Source organism: Taudactylus pleione, unplaced genomic scaffold, assembly GCF_031769625.1.
Source record: "Taudactylus pleione unplaced genomic scaffold, aTauple2 ptg000685l, whole genome shotgun sequence".
NCBI lineage: Eukaryota > Metazoa > Chordata > Amphibia > Anura > Myobatrachidae > Taudactylus > Taudactylus pleione.
The window spans coordinates 401,891-418,726 of record NW_028285087.1 but is presented as its reverse complement, the minus strand read 5'-3'; the positions used below and the strand labels follow the sequence as shown (position 1 = coordinate 418,726).

The 16,836-nt window shown below is 48.5% G+C and overlaps 1 protein-coding gene across 2 annotated transcripts in view; it reads left to right on the top strand.

Moving 5' to 3' along the window:
• The window catches only part of CCDC186 (coiled-coil domain containing 186), a 63,249-nt gene that overhangs the window by 30,421 nt on the left and 15,992 nt on the right, over nucleotides 1–16,836 (top strand). For both annotated transcript variants that reach the window (XM_088456087.1, XM_088456085.1), the window contains exons 8-14: nucleotides 5,046–5,144; nucleotides 5,751–5,837; nucleotides 7,790–7,932; nucleotides 10,547–10,802; nucleotides 11,144–11,333; nucleotides 14,331–14,411; nucleotides 15,984–16,194. In XM_088456087.1, coding sequence (XP_088312213.1) covers nucleotides 5,046–5,144; nucleotides 5,751–5,837; nucleotides 7,790–7,932; nucleotides 10,547–10,802; nucleotides 11,144–11,333; nucleotides 14,331–14,411; nucleotides 15,984–16,194 — 1,067 coding nt within the window. The remainder of the gene's footprint in view (nucleotides 1–5,045; nucleotides 5,145–5,750; nucleotides 5,838–7,789; nucleotides 7,933–10,546; nucleotides 10,803–11,143; nucleotides 11,334–14,330; nucleotides 14,412–15,983; nucleotides 16,195–16,836) is intronic.

Genomic DNA, 16,836 nt, shown 5'->3' with positions numbered 1-16,836 from the left:
AGCTCAGCAACACCAAAAGACCCGGAAGACCACGGAAAACAACTGTGGTGGATGACAGAAGAATTATTTCCTTGGTGAAGAAAAACCCCTTCACAACAGTTGGCCAAATCAACAACACTCTCCAGGAGGTAGATGTATATGTGTCAAAGTCAACAATCAAGAGAAGACTTCACAAGAGTGAATATAGAGGGTTCACCACAGGATGTAAACCATTGGTGAGCCTCAAAATCAGGAAGACCAGATTAAAGTTTGCCAAACAACATCTAAAATAGCCATTACAGTTCTGGAACAACATCCTATGGACAGATGAGACAAAGATCAACTTGTACCAGAGTGATGGGAAGAGAAGAGTATGGAGAAGGAAAGGAACTGCTCATGATCCAAAACATACCACCTCATCAGTGAAGCATGGTGGTGGTAGTGTCATGGCGTGGGCATGTATGGCTGCCAATGGAAGTGGTTCCCTTGTATTTATTGATGATGTGACTGCTGACAAAAGCAGCAGAATGAATTCTGAAGTGTTTCGGGCAATATATGCTCATATTCAGTCAAATGCTTCAGAACTCATTGGAGTTCTGAATGCTTCAGTTCTTCACAGTGCAGATGGGCAATGACCCGAAGCATACTGCAAAGCAACCAAAGAGTTTTTTAAGGCTAAAAAGTGGAATGTTATGCAATGGCCAAGTCAATCCCCTGACCTGAATCTGATTGAGCATGCATTTCACTTGATGAAGACAAAACTGAAGGGAAAAGGCCCCAAGAACAAGCAGGAACTGAAGACATTTCCAGTAGAGGCCTGGCAGAGCATCACCAGGGATGAAACCCAGCGTCTGGTGATGTCTATGCGTTCCAGACTTCAGGCTGTAATTGCCTGCAAAGGATTTGCAACAAAGGGTGGAATTCAATTCTTTCTAACCCCTATCGCGCCCGACGGAGCTATTCAATTCTTGCTCCTGTCGGGCACGATCAGCTGCCAGCGCTACATTTCAGCTCGCAGCCCCTGGGGGATGAGAGCTGAAATGTGCGAAAAGTGACATGTTTGGGCGCCCAAACATCACTTTTCACGATCGCGCCCAGCACTTTGGTCGGGTTTAGCTGCTTTATGCGGCTAAACCTGACCTCTATGAGCGTGATCAGCACGAAAATCTTGGACAATTGCATAGCGGCCCGCGATCTCCTGTCACTTTAGACGGGAGATGCGGGCCGCGAATACAATTGAATTCCGCCCAAAGTATTAAAAAGTGAAAGTTAGATTTAGGATTGTTTAGTTTGTCCGATTACTTTTGGCCCCTTTAAAAAGTGGGAGGCACATATAGAAACCTGATTTGGATGTAATTACCCTCAAATTAAATCTGAAAGTCTGCAGTTAAAGCACATCTTGTTTGTTTCATTTCAAAGCCATAGTGGTGGTGAATAGAGGCCAAAATATGAAAATTCTGTCAATGTCCCAATATTTATGCACCTGACTGTATCTTCTGTATGGCTGGTACCTTGTGTCCCTCCCACACTGCCCCCTGTATCTTCCTTCTGTATGGCTGGTACCTTGTGTCTCCTACACTGCCCCCTGTGTCTCTCCTTCTGTATGGCTGGTACCTTGTGTCCCTCCCACACTGCCCCTGGATCTTCCTTCTGTATGGCTGGTACCTTGTGTCTCTCCCACACTGCCCCCTGTATCTTCCTTCTGTATAGCTGGTACCTTGTGTCTCCTACACTGCTCCCTGTGTCTCTCCTTCTGTATGGCTAGTACCTTGTGTCTCCTACACTGCCCCCTGTGTCTCTCCTTCTGTATGGCTGGTACCTTGTGTCCCTCCCACACTGCCCCTGGATCTTCCTTCTGTATGGCTGGTACCTTGCGTCCCTCCCACACTGCCCCTTGATCTATTTTCTGTATGGCTGGTACCTTGTGTCCCCCCCACACTGCTCCCTGTATCTTCCTTCTGTATGGCTGGTACCTTGTGTCCCTCCCACACTGCCCCTGTATCTTCCTTCTGTATGACTGGTACCTTGTGTCCCTCCCACACTGCCCCCTGTATCTTCCTTCTGTATGGCTGGTACCTTGTGTCCCTCCCACACTGCCCCCTGTATCTTCCTTCTGTATGGCTGGTACCTTGTGTCCCTCCCACACTGCCCCCTGTATCTTCCTTCTGTATGGCTGGTACCTTGTGTCTCCTACACTGCCCCCTGTGTCTCTCCTTCTGTATGGCTGGTACCTTGTGTCTCTCCCACACTGCCCCCTGTATCTTCCTTCTGTATAGCTGGTACCTTGTGTCTCCTACACTGCTCCCTGTGTCTCTCCTTCTGTATGGCTGGTACCTTGTGTCTCCTACACTGCCCCCTGTGTCTCTCCTTCTGTATGGCTGGTACCTTGTGTCCCTCCCACACTGCCCCTGGATCTTCCTTCTGTATGGCTGGTACCTTGTGTCTCCTACACTGCCCCCTGTATCTTCCTTCTGTATGGCTGGTACCTTGCGTCCCTCCCACACTGCCCCTTGATCTATTTTCTGTATGGCTGGTACCTTGTGTCTCCTACACTGCCCCTGGATCTTCCTTCTGTATGGCTGGTACCTTGCGTCCCTCCCACACTGCCCCTTGATCTATTTTCTGTATGGCTGGTACCTTGTGTCCCCCCCACACTGCTCCCTGTATCTTCCTTCTGTATGGCTGGTACCTTGTGTCCCTCCCACACTGCCCCCTGTATCTTCCTTCTGTATGGCTGGTACCTTGTGTCCCCCCCACACTGCCCCTGTATCTTCCTTCTGTATGGCCGGTACCTTGTGTCCCTCCCACACTGCCCCCTGTATCTTCCTTCTGTATGGCTGGTACCTTGTGTCCCTCCCACACTGCCCCCTGTATCTTCCTTCTGTATGGCTGGTACCTTGTGTCCCTCCCACACTGCCCCCTGTATCTTCCTTCTGTATGGCTGGTACCTTGTGTCCCTCCCACACTGCCCCCTGTATCTTCCTTCTGTATGGCTGGTACCTTGTGTCCCTCCCACACTGCCCCTGTGTCTCTCCTTCTGTATGGCTGGTACCTTGTGTCCCTCCCACACTGCCCCTGGATCTTCCTTCTGTATGGCTGGTACCTTGCGTCCCTCCCACACTGCCCCTTGATCTATTTTCTGTATGGCTGGTACCTTGTGTCCCCCCCACACTGCTCCCTGTATCTTCCTTCTGTATGGCTGGTACCTTGTGTCCCTCCCACACTGCCCCTGTATCTTCCTTCTGTATGACTGGTACCTTGTGTCCCTCCCACACTGCCCCCTGTATCTTCCTTCTGTATGGCTGGTACCTTGTGTCCCTCCCACACTGCCCCCTGTATCTTCCTTCTGTATGGCTGGTACCTTGTGTCCCTCCCACACTGCCCCCTGTATCTTCCTTCTGTATGGCTGGTACCTTGTGTCCCTCCCACACTGCCCCCTGTATCTTCCTTCTGTATGGCTGGTACCTTGTGTCTCCTACACTGCCCCCTGTGTCTCTCCTTCTGTATGGCTGGTACCTTGTGTCCCTCCCACACTGCCCCTGGATCTTCCTTCTGTATGGCTGGTACCTTGTGTCTCTCCCACACTGCCCCCTGGATCTTCCTTCTGTATAGCTGGTACCTTGTGTCTCCTACACTGCTCCCTGTGTCTCTCCTTCTGTATGGCTGGTACCTTGTGTCTCCTACACTGCCCCCTGTGTCTCTCCTTCTGTATGGCTGGTACCTTGTGTCCCTCCCACACTGCCCCTGGATCTTCCTTCTGTATGGCTGGTACCTTGTGTCTCCTACACTGCCCCCTGTATCTTCCTTCTGTATGGCTGGTACCTTGCGTCCCTCCCACACTGCCCCTTGATCTATTTTCTGTATGGCTGGTACCTTGTGTCTCCTACACTGCCCCTGGATCTTCCTTCTGTATGGCTGGTACCTTGCGTCCCTCCCACACTGCCCCTTGATCTATTTTCTGTATGGCTGGTACCTTGTGTCCCCCCCACACTGCTCCCTGTATCTTCCTTCTGTATGGCTGGTACCTTGTGTCCCTCCCACACTGCCCCTGTATCTTCCTTCTGTATGACTGGTACCTTGTGTCCCTCCCACACTGCCCCCTGTATCTTCCTTCTGTATGGCTGGTACCTTGTGTCCCCCCCACACTGCCCCTGTATCTTCCTTCTGTATGGCCGGTACCTTGTGTCCCTCCCACACTGCCCCCTGTATCTTCCTTCTGTATGGCTGGTACCTTGTGTCCCTCCCACACTGCCCCCTGTATCTTCCTTCTGTATGGCTGGTACCTTGTGTCCCTCCCACACTGCCCCCTGTATCTTCCTTCTGTATGGCTGGTACCTTGTGTCCCTCCCACACTGCCCCTGGATCTATCTTCTGTATGGCTGGTACCTTGTGTCCCTCCCACACTGCCCCTGGATCTATCTTCTGTATGGCTGGTACCTTGTGTCCCTCCCACACTGCCCCTGGATATATCTTCTGTACGGCTGGTACCTTGTGTCTCTCCCACACTGCTCCCCGTGTCTCTCCTTTTGTATGGCTGGTACCTTGTGTCCCTCCCACACTGCCCCTGGATCTATCTTCTGTATGGCTGGTACCTTGTGTCCCTCCCACACTGCCCCTGGATATATCTTCTGTACGGCTGGTACCTTGTGTCTCTCCCACACTGCTCCCCGTGTCTCTCCTTTTGTATGGCTGGCTGAGATTTTTTAAAAACTGGTTACGACTTTACTCAATGTCACATAAATGATTGTGTATTATTGCATTTATACATTTAGTTTATGTTTGCGGTAGCATGGAGCTTTGTGTGTGGGATTGATTTTCTTTTATCACTAACTGGAAGTTATTGGTGCTTTTCAACTTTGTGATCTCTTTGTGATGAGCCCTGTTCCAGCCTCCATCCCTGAGCTCACCGTGTCCTGTTCTCTGTCATCAGTTCTCCAGTGATGTGTTCTGGGAAACGCTGTAAGCGTCCTTGATGACGCTAAATAATGGCAGAGCTAAAGGCTCCATAGATGGGTGGACGGCGTTGTTGGATGAGATGTCACACAACATATAACTTCTCTCAACAGGAGTCGGAGGAAATTAAATCAAATGAACTGGATGTAAAACTCCGCATCACCAAAGTGGAACTAGAGAAACAAAAGCAGGAGAAGACGGACCATCTAGAGGTAATAAGCTTATCTATGTAGTGCTTATGTTTTCTGTACTGCTCTAAAGAGAGCAGGTGGGGAGGATATGGGGGGCCCCCAAGTGGCTCTTCCCTTCAGAATGTCTCCCCAAAGGTTGGTAGTGTGTAGATCTGGCCGGGGGAGCTGCAGGCAGAACAAGGTGTTTGTCTCGGTGCTGTCTGTGATGCTGCTCCATGTCAGTAACCTCACATAGTGACACCACACTTCCAGCCTGTCATTGATATGGGGGAGCAGCAGTGTTCATCTGAATACATAGGGGTCTATTAAATGACTACAACCTGCGCTCACTCTCTAAGAAGGGGTCATAGGGGTCTATACACGAAGCCTTGGAGAGAGAGAGAAAGTGGAGAAAGATAAGTCCCAACCAATCAGCTCCTAACGGTCATGTTACAGGCTGTGTTTGGAAAAAATGACAGGAGCTGATTGGTTGGTACTTATATTTCTCCACTTTAGCTCTCTCCAAGGCTTGGTGAATAGACCCCAGTATGTCTTTCTCTAGTCTGATCTCTCAGGTGAGAGTCCTTCCATTTATTTTCTCTCCCGAAGTCACTAATTGTAGCCACATTTATTTTATTTCATCCCGAGGTTCATCAAGCTAAAATGAAGGAGCTGGGTGACCTTAAAAGAACATTTACAGAAGGCATGGATGAGCTCCGAACAGTACGCACCAAGGTAATCGTCTCCATGATTAATAGATCAGTGTCTGACATCACAGCAGTGTCCTCATAATCATGTGGGGCAAGTTCAGGCTTTGTCTTACTGGGCAAAAGATTATCCAAACCTGCATGATAGATGCAGAATGGAGGCAGCAGGAAGCCACAGACTGACTGTTATATAGGGGAAGGAGCGCTTTTCCTCAGCAGCACAGAGTGTATCAGGAGATGAGTTATATGTCAGTGAGGACAGGGCTGCATGTGACAGGGGCAGTGACATGATGTGAGGAGGGGAATGGAGGCAGCATGAAGCCACAGACTGAGAGTTATATAGTGGAAGGAGCATGGTCCCCCCCAGCAGCACAGAGTATATCAGGAGATGGGTGATGTGTCAGTGAGGACAGGGCTACATGTGACAGGGGCAGTGACATGATGCGAGAAGGGGAATGGAGGCAGCAGGAAGCCACAGACTGAGAGTTATATAGTGGAAGGAGCAAGTTCCCAGCAGCACAAAGTAGTGGTGTGAGTCTCCTGTCACCTTTATATTGGAAGATTGGGGTGTAAAATCCACCACTTTATTCAAAATGTGTTTTAAAATGTTCGCTATGAAATGTGTAATGAATTTTGTTGTTTTTTGTGACCTAGTACACAGAGGGCCTGAATGCCAATATTTACTCAGACTGAGCGATTGTTTGCCACTGCGCATGCGTTTAAGTCGCACTTTGCATGCACAGCGATTGTTTTGCGACTATGCTCACACAGATGAGTCAATTGCAAAGTGAGTGACAGGTCGTCAAGTATCTGGGGAGGTAAGGGGGAGTGGCTAGACAAACGCACGAGTGTGTGACTGTATCAATGCCGTTTTATGGGCGTGCATAAATTAGCCACTGAGGTCTCCTTCGCAGCACTAGAGCTCTGCGTGTCAGGAGAGACGCAGTGTTTGAGACAGGTCAGACTTGCTGCATGGCTGCCCGATCTGCGTCGATGTTGCCGATGTTTACGCTGGTGCGTGACGTCGGTCGGATACGAGAAAGCCGCAGTGGGCGTCCCTATGCTCGGGTAAGCATTTTGAAACCGCATATTTTCACCATTACGAACCGTTACGTATTGGCAGCTGCGATTCCATTAGCGTACATCTCTGAAACAGGCGCAGAGTGTGCAGCTGGGGGTATCACTGTGCAGTAATGGGGGATATTATTTGGGAGGATGGTGTAATACCTGGCTGCACTAGCTAAGGTGTAACATATTCTCTTTCACTTTGTAGCATAAATGAGGAAAATCCTGAAAAAATAAATAATAAAATGTCATCTCTGTAACCGGAGAGAATGATGTGCTTATACAAGGGTTCCACAGAATAACATCTACGCTGATACTGATTATGTGATGGCTATCAGTCCTTGTCTGACGTACACATGTGAGATAAAGAGTACAGGGAAGCTGGAAATACTTCAGTTGTAGGATGCAGTTTAATTAACATTTGATGGCATTTAGAATTGAATGTAAATATATCTCGGGCAGGAAGAAGTTCCAGGCACAGAATGTGCTGTTGTCCCATAGAGCCGCCCGTCCTGTGTGGTTCCACTAACGGGGTTATAGTTGCCCAGTAAAATAACTCCCATTTTCCATTGTTCTTCTCCATCACACACACAAAGTTAGAAATGGTCATGTGAGGGGCACGATAGGGATCAGTAATCCCCTTTACTAATGGAGCTGGCTCCTTTGCTCTGGTTAGGCTGCTGCATCCCTACACTGGTGTCTTTTGTGTTTTCAGGAAAGTTTGTAGCCGAGGATATGTCCCATGTAGTATTCTGTACAGCCGGTAGTAATAATTGTCCTCATTGCCATTCACTGACCTGTAATAATAATTTCACATGGCTGAGGAGACTTGAAGCAAAGCGTGTAATAGACCCCCCCCTCCACCCCCCCCGTACCTGTAACATGTCTCTCATCCGCTTGTCCTCTGTCACTCAGGTAAAATGCCTGGAAGCCGAGCGTCTGAGGACGGAGGAGGAATTATCCAAGTACAAAGAGCTGATTAACCGGCAGAAGACGGAGATCCAGAACCTGCAGGACAGGGTGAAGGTCATAGACCAGCAGGAGGAGCAGCATCAGAGGTACCCGGAGACCCCTTTTCCTGGATAGTTTATACTGTATTCTGTTTTTGGCTAAACCAAAATGGTGCATCGGGGACCCATACATTATTTTTATTTTTTTGAGGGGGACAGATCAGATTTTGCCGAGGGTGCAGGAAATGGGTATTTAAAAGATTTACCTTCTCCCTCTTTCTCTCCAGTTTAGTTTAATTGCCCAAGGAGTATGGCTGGTGACCACCATGTATGAAGCACTTAGGGGCCCATTTATCATTAACTAGTTGCGGCATATTCCCAAAAAACACCCGTTTACGGGGATAGCTGCAAATATTTAGAGCCGTATTCAATTTGAGCCGAGCCGCGTTAAGTTAACGCGACCCGGACTTAACGCCGACTTCGTGTGTTTTGTAGGTGTTAAAGTATCGCACGCGTGCATGCTTTACCCAGTATTCAATTTGAAAGTAGGCGTAAACGGCACCCGGCGATACCGTAACAAGCGGAAAGTACTGTCATTTTTGGGGAAATCAGCCTGACACCCCCCAAATGATGCTCTGTCATGGGGGTTCCCTATGGTACCCCTCGATTTCGCTTTCTGAAGGTATTTGGTGTTCAATAGCTGCTAAATAGCGTTTTTCTATACGTGGGGCAGAATAGTATTTAGGAGTCTTTTTTTCCAGAAAATAACTTATCCCAGCAAATTTGGGGTGCTTGAAAATGGGGGTCAGCATATTTAAAGTTGAAAAAATCTTGAAAAATCCACCTGCCGCAAACACCTGCAATGAAAAAAACACTTGGGGCATACTTTGGGACCCCCCTGGAGTCAAGTTCGCTAGGTTTTAACTTTGTACCCCAACTTTTTTTTTTTTTTTTGCCCGTTTTTTCAAAGTCAATTTTTGGGGTGTTTTTAAGTTTTTTTTTTTATGTCACCCACAGCTATACGAGCGGTCAGGAGACCGTCCTAAAAATTAAGAAGGACGGCCCTGATTCAGAGCGAGCGCTTGTCAGAGCGCTCTGAATCAGGGCCTCTGTCCGCTGTGGCCAGTGTCGTCTGTTGTAGTGCGCCTTGGTGTCCCTGCTGTCCCAAAGGTAAAGAAAGCAGGGAAGCTTGGTTGGGATGCGGCTGAATGCTCCGTCCTGGATAGCGGCTGTGACATACACCCAGTTGATCCCCGGTGAGTGTACCGTTCCCGCAGACTCCCAGCATTATGTAACAGCATTTGGAGGTACAGTCCATGTGTTATTGGGCTCTGTAACCCCAGCACTGCGACTGCACTAAAGTATTAGAAATGTCCTGGAAAATTAGAACATTTCTAAATATCTGACCTGACCACAAATGCATAGTTTATGGGAAATAATTGGCATTTTCTATAGGCAATTAGGAAAGAAAACTTAAAACACAAAGACAGACAAAATAAAGTTACATAGTGATATATATTACTTTGAGATCTGTGCTCATAACATACAGTAGTATTGTCCCAGCTCAAAGCATTCCTGAGTAACCCTGTCTTACCGTACTATTAAGTCTTCGACCACCCCAGTGTGTGATAGTACCGGTAGGTAACCCAGTCTTACCGTACTATTAAGTCTGTGACCACCCCAGTGTGTGATAGTACCGGTAGGTAACCCAGTCTTACTGCACTATTATGTCTCTGGCCACCCCAGTGTGTGGTAGTACCGGTAGGTAACCCAGTCTTACTGCACTATTATGTCTATGGCCACCCCAGTGTGTGATAGTACCGGTAGGTAACCCAGTCTTATCACACTAGTATGTCTATGGCCTCCCCAGTGTGTGATAGTACCGGTAGGTAACCCAGTCTTACCGCACTATTATGTATGTGTCCACCCCAGTGTGTGATAATACCGGTAGGTAACCCAGTCTTACCGTACTATTAAGTCTGCGACCACCCCAGTGTGTGATAGTACTGGTAGGTAACCCAGTCTTACTGCACTATTATGTCTCTGGCCACCCCAGTGTGTGATAGTACCGGTAGGTAACCCAGTCTTATCACACTAGTATGTCTATGGCCACCCCAGTGTGTGATAGTACCGGTAGGTAACCCAGTCTTGCCGCACTTTTATGTCTGTGGCCACCCCAGTGTGTGATAGTACCGATAGGTAACCCAGTCTTACTGCACTATTATGTCTCTGGCCACCCCAGTGTGTGATAGTACCGGTAGGTAACCCAGTCTTACCGCACTATTATGTCTGTGGATACCCCAGTGTGTGATAGTACCGGTAGGTAACCCAGTCTTACCGCACTATTATGTCTGTGGATACCCCAGTGTGTGATAGTACCGGTAGGTAACCCAGTCTTACCGCACTATTATGTCTGTGGATACCCCAGTGTGTGATAGTACCGGTAGGTAACCCAGTCTTACCGCACTATTATGTCTGTGGCCACCCCAGTGTGTGATAGTACCGATAGGTAACCCAGTCTTACCGCACTATTATGTCTGTGGCCAGCAAACTTTGCTTACCAGATGGAGATGTGGGAATCTAATGCTGTATGAGGTCTGGTTTGCACATTAGATGCGCCTCTGTTCTCAGTATGTTTAGGTTACTGATTATTGGCCGGAGCCCAGGTTGTCCCGTGTAATGTGTTCCTCTGACCATGTGCTCTCTCTCTCTCTCTCTCCAGGGACAGACAAGAAATTCAGAGCTTGCAGGATGAAGCGAGCGGTCTGAACGCCGTCATCTCTGACCTGCAGAGGGATATAGAGGGCAGCAGGACGCGGGAGTCCGAGCTGCTGGGATTTACAGAGAAGCTCACCAGTAAGAACGCCCAGATCCAGTCTGAGAACAACTCCTTGCAGGCTCAGCTGGACAAGGTGACCTACAGCGAGAGCGAGCTCCGCAGCCAGCAGGAACAGCTCCAACACACCAACAAAGAGCTGGTAGGGGCAGACCGGATCTCTAGTACTCTATACTCCTACCAACCTGTCTCTTAGGTCTTGGGGACATCTTAGGGTCGTTGCTGCTGTATTTCAGCTCTCCCAATATCGGGTGTCCACAAGTAAGTCGGTTTTAAGTAGTCAACCCAAGCTCCTAAAAGTCACAGTGTAGGAATTTCCGGCTCCTCTCAGTCTGATGTAGGGTATGGTGCTGACCACACCTCCGCATGAACCAATGTGTATGAGTGGAAGCTGCATGGTGTCCTGACGTTAGATGAAAACTCCATTAATGAATAACATACAACAGCTTATTGGTCACTTAGACCACGTTCTATGTGTTACAGGAGGAGAGACTGTCTGTGGAGCTGGCAAAGAGGCAGCAGGAGGTCCAGTGTCTGCAGACGGAATTAGACGGTCAGCGTGTCCTTATGGCCTCGTTAGATACACGGATAGAGGAGCTGAATGATGATCTGGTCACACAAAAAAGGAAACATGCCGTCAATCTGAAGGATCTCACCAAACAACTCCAGCAAGGTAAAAGAAATGATCTTGTCCAGGATTTATTTTCTATAGTGAAGTTATTAAACTCCCCTTACATTGCTGTGCTGGGCTCCCCCGTACATTGCTGTGCTGGGCTCCCCCTTACATTGACGTGCTGGGCTCCCCCTTACATTGACATGCTGGGCTCCCCCTTACATTGATGTGCTGAGCTTCCCCTTACATTGACGTGCTGGGCTTCCCCTTACATTGCCGTGCTGGGCTCCCCCTTACATTGCCGTACTGGGCTCCCCCTTACATTGCCGTGCTGGGCTCCCCCTTACATTGCCGTGCTGGGCTCCCCCTGTACATTGCCGTGCTGGGCTCCCCCTGTACATTGCCGTGCTGGGCTCCCCCTGTACATTGCCGTGCTGGGCTCCCCCTGTACATTGCCGTGCTGGGCTCCCCCTGTACATTGCCGTGCTGGGCTCCCCCTGTACATTGCCGTGCTGGGCTCCCCCTGTACATTGCCGTGCTGGGCTCCCCCTGTACATTGCCGTGCTGGGCTCCCCCTGTACATTGCCGTGCTGGGCTCCCCCTGTACATTGCCGTGCTGGGCTCCCCCTGTACATTGCCGTGCTGGGCTCCCCCTGTACATTGCCGTGCTGGGCTCCCCCTGTACATTGATAGGTTCCTTACTGACATTACTGAACTCTTACGAAGCTAGGTTCCGTACTGGACGACTTACGGGTTGGGTATACGATGCCGGCCGTCAAGATCCCGACGCCAGCATCCCGACAGGGTTTGGATACTGACACATGTCGGTCGGAATCCTAACCCTTCTCCTACCCTTAACCCTCCCTCCCTGTTGCCTAAACCTAACCTTCCTCCCCCCGCACCCTAAACCCAGCCCTACCCCGACGGTTAGGCACAGGAGTGAGGGTTAGTCATCAAGGGGAGGGTGAAGATTAGGGGGAAACATTTTTTGACTTTTTGACCCTGTCGACCATTTTTACCTGTCGACCTATTGACTGTCTAACATCTGGGGCCAAATGTAATGGGGTGAGAGTTTAGAAAATGTGAGTGTTTAACAGTAATATCTCACATTGGTCCTTTTATCTTCAGTATGGGAAAACATCTGGATGAGAGTTTGCATCGTGACTTTGCCTGTTCTCAGACTCTATTACAGTGGTTGAGTTTAAAAAGTGTGAGAGCTTCTAAACTCTCACCCTATTACATGTGACCCCAGGTGTCTATCTAGACCCTGTTGACCTTTTTACTGTCTATCCGTTAATCCATACCCACTTACCTTCGGGATGCTGGCACCAGGATTCTGGAAGGTGTTGGGATTCCAGCGCTGGTATTCTAAGCGCCGGCAAATCCCTTGCCGGGATAATGACTGCATTTAGACTTACATCAGCTAGGTTCCGTACTGGACACCTCTTGCATTGATAGGTTCTGTACTGGACACCTCTTGCATTGATAGGTTCTGTACTGGACATTTCCTTGCATGGATAGGTTCTGTACTGGACACCTCTTGCATTGATAGGTTCCGTACTGGACACCTCTTGCATGGATAGGTTCTGTACTGGACATTTCCTTGCATGGATAGGTTCTGTACTGGACATTTCCTTGCATGGATAGGTTCCGTACTGGACACCTCTTGCATGGATAGGTTCCGTACTGGACACCTCTTGCATGGATAGGTTCCGTACTGGACACCTCTTGCATGGATAGGTTCCGTACTGGACACCTCTTGCATGGATAGGTTCCGTACTGGACCCCTCTTGCATGGAAAGGTTCCGTACTGGATATCTCCTTGCATGGATAGGTTCCGTACTGGATATCTCCTTGCATGGATAGGTTCCGTACTGGATATCTCCTTGCATGGATAGGTTCCGTACTGGATATCTCCTTGCATGGATAGGTTCCGTACTGGATATCTCCTTGCATGGATAGGTTCCGTACTGGATATCTCCTTGCATGGATAGGTTCCGTACTGGATATCTCCTTGCATGGATAGGTTCCGTACTGGATATCTCCTTGCATGGATAGGTTCCGTACTGGATATCTCCTTGCATGGATAGGTTCCGTACTGGATATCTCCTTGCATGGATAGGTTCCGTACTGGATATCTCCTTGCATGGATAGGTTCCGTACTGGACCCCTCTTGCATGGAAAGGTTCCGTACTGGACATCTCCTTGCATGGATAGGTTCCGTACTGGACATCTCCTTGCATGGATAGGTTCCGTACTGGACACCTCTTGCATGGATAGGTTCTGTACTGGACATTTCCTTGCATGGATAGGTTCCGTACTGGACACCTCTTGCATGGATAGGTTCCGTACTGGACACCTCTTGCATGGATAGGTTCCGTACTGGACCCCTCTTGCATGGAAAGGTTCCGTACTGGATATCTCCTTGCATGGATAGGTTCCGTACTGGATATCTCCTTGCATGGATAGGTTCCGTACTGGATATCTCCTTGCATGGATAGGTTCCGTACTGGATATCTCCTTGCATGGATAGGTTCCGTACTGGATATCTCCTTGCATGGATAGGTTCCGTACTGGACATCTCCTTGCATGGATAGGTTCCGTACTGGACATCTCCTTGCATGGATAGGTTCCGTACTGGACATCTCCTTGCATGGATAGGTTCCGTACTGGACATCTCCTTGCATGGATAGGTTCCGTACTGGACACCTCTTGCATGGATAGGTTCCGTACTGGACATTTCCTTGCATGGATAGGTTCCGTACTGGACATTTCCTTGCATGGATAGGTTCCGTACTGGACATTTCCTTGCATGGATAGGTTCCGTACTGGACATCTCCTTGCATGGATAGGTTCCGTAACTGGACTTCCCTTGTGTTGATAGGTTCCATACTGGACATCTCTTGCGTTGATAGGGTCTGTACAGGACGTCTCTTACTTTGATAGGTTCCCTAATGAACGTAACGTCTTTACGCTAGGAAGCGCGCTATTCAACTTTGTATGAAAGTTAAAACCACGGAGAGAGCAATTGATCATTTTCATTTCTCATTTCTGCAGCACGGAAGAAAATGGAACAGATGGAGAATGGGAACTATGAGAAAGACGTTGGCAGTATTGGGAGCAGATCCAGTTCTTCCGGTAAGAAAGGGGTGTTATCCGTTTCTACTGCAAATGTGACCCAGTTATTGTCCATTTGGTACTGTCCCTAGATTGCAACTCTCTATATACAGATGGGATCGGTTTACAATGTTTTGCCCGTAGTTCATGTATCATGAGACAATCGAGGGTTTTGAAGCGCAATACATTACATCACTTACGTATTCGTGGTGTAAGCATTGAGGGAGGGGTATTGACAACCACAGCCGCCTGTGTGAATCAAGCACGTGGTATCCTTCATCTTAAGCAACTTATCGAGGTTGGGAGCTAGCTGGCATGAAGTGGATGGTGGAATCGACTTAGGAAAAGACATTTTAGGTACACTACAGTACTAAAGTATATAAAATAAACCTTTTATGCTGGAATACTTAAATGAGTATTTTCTGGTGGCTTTTCAATCAGCCACATTTATTTAACGTTGGGAACAGACTGGATGTAGTTGTGAGACTGCAGTCTCAATCCCGACATTGTAATCCCGGCAATGGATTTAACATAGGCGTCGAAATACCGACGCCTATGTTAATACCAACGCCAGATCGATTGTCCTCTGGCAGGGGTGAGTATACACTTAGCCGGGGATGGAGGATTAGGTTTAGGGATCCTGGGGGGACTTAGGGTAAGGCACCCCCACGGGGAAGGTTAGGGTTAGGCTAGGGGAAGGGGGGGGGTTAGGTTTAGGCACTAGAGGGGAGGTTTAGGGTTAGGTACCCCCACCGAGGGGGTTAGATCTAGGGTGCGGGGAGAGGGCGTTAGGTTTAGGCACTAACGGGGGGAGGTTAGGGTTAGGCACTAGGAGGGGAGGTTAGGGTTAGGCACCCCTAAGGGAGGGTTAGGGGTAGAGGTTGTATACTTACCTGCGCTGTCGGGGTTTACGCCCATCGGGCTGCCGGCGTCAGGATTTGAACTGCTGGGCTGGCGAGTTACACAAACCCATAACCCCAAATACAGTGTTGATCATGAAGTCATGGCGCTGTTACACATCTCTTTTATATTTCCCGCTGTGTGATCCCTACAGTGATAACATAATGACTCCCTACGTGATCAGTGATTTACCAACATTTCATTTGTGAAGGTATCAGTGGCGGCTGCAGAGCATTCAAATAGGGGATCCACACCAACTGCCAGTGAGTCCCGGCCGGCCATGTTTGGCAGGGTTTGGGGTGGCAGTTGGTGTGATTCCCCTAATTGAATGCGCTGCATCCCGACCTCTGGAGCCGCCACTGAGTGGCTCGTAAAATTCTAAAATATTTTAAGAAGCTGTAATTTAGGATCATGAAAGTAGGGACTGTTATTAGGGAGAATGTAATAAGTGTATGTGTATAGTTAGGCCACATACTGTTATTGTATTTATTCCATCTTTTATGTATGTATAATATAGGTACCTAACATTCCTACTTGTGAGCTGTGTGGGAGTTTACTGTATTTAATGGATCTTCTTTCTCATGTATGTATGTATGTATGTATGTACGTGAGGTGTGCCTGGTAAAATGTTTCTGGCGGAGTGGGGAGCGTGCGATTCACATGTCTGCTCCTGTCCGTGTGTCCTCTGTGCAGGGTCTCTTAACCAGCGTAATGGCAGCGATGACCGATCTCCGGAGAACCTGGGACCCGCCGTGGTGGTGGACAGTTTCCCTGAAGTAGACAAGTCCGTCCTGATCGAGCGGATTGTTCGACTCCAGAAAGCGCACGCCCGGAAAAACGAAAAAATAGAATTCATGGAGGACCACATTAAGCAACTGGTGGAGGAAATTAGAAAAAAAACAAAGTATGTATGATGCTGCCCCCCCCCCCGGCGTTCACATAGGAAGGTTTGTGTCTGTGCTACTAACGCCTGCCTACAGCCTGTGCAACTACTAAAACACAATCTCCTATTCCGCTAATCACTGTGCTCAGCGGGGCCCCCTAGTGGGCATCTCTGCTCTGTGCAAATTCATTTTATAGACATTGCTTGCTGTCTGCTCTTGAGGCCTGATTTGGGTTAACACGCAAATGCCGATGTTTGCACACATTGATTGTTAGCCATTGCGCACGCACAGCAATTTACTTGAGATTTGGTTCGTACATGCAGATCTGAATCAGGCCCTTGATCTGTAACAATTCTTGCATCACTATACTAACATCACTGTGATCCACCTGGCTTTTCTCCACCAGTTGCCTTTGGGTCTCGTCCTGTACATTATCTGTCTGTTGCTTCTCATTGTCTTGTTTCCAAAAAAAATATAAAATTTTCACATTTTCTTTCAATTCTGGAATGAAATGTCCCGTGTGCTGCAATAATATGTTGTCTGGTACTTTACGTCTCTTTCACAGGTGTTTGTTCCTATGTATTATATACATATCTCATCCTGCCAATGTACGTACGACGACCACTGACCTATATTTAATACATAGCGCTCATGAAGACTGC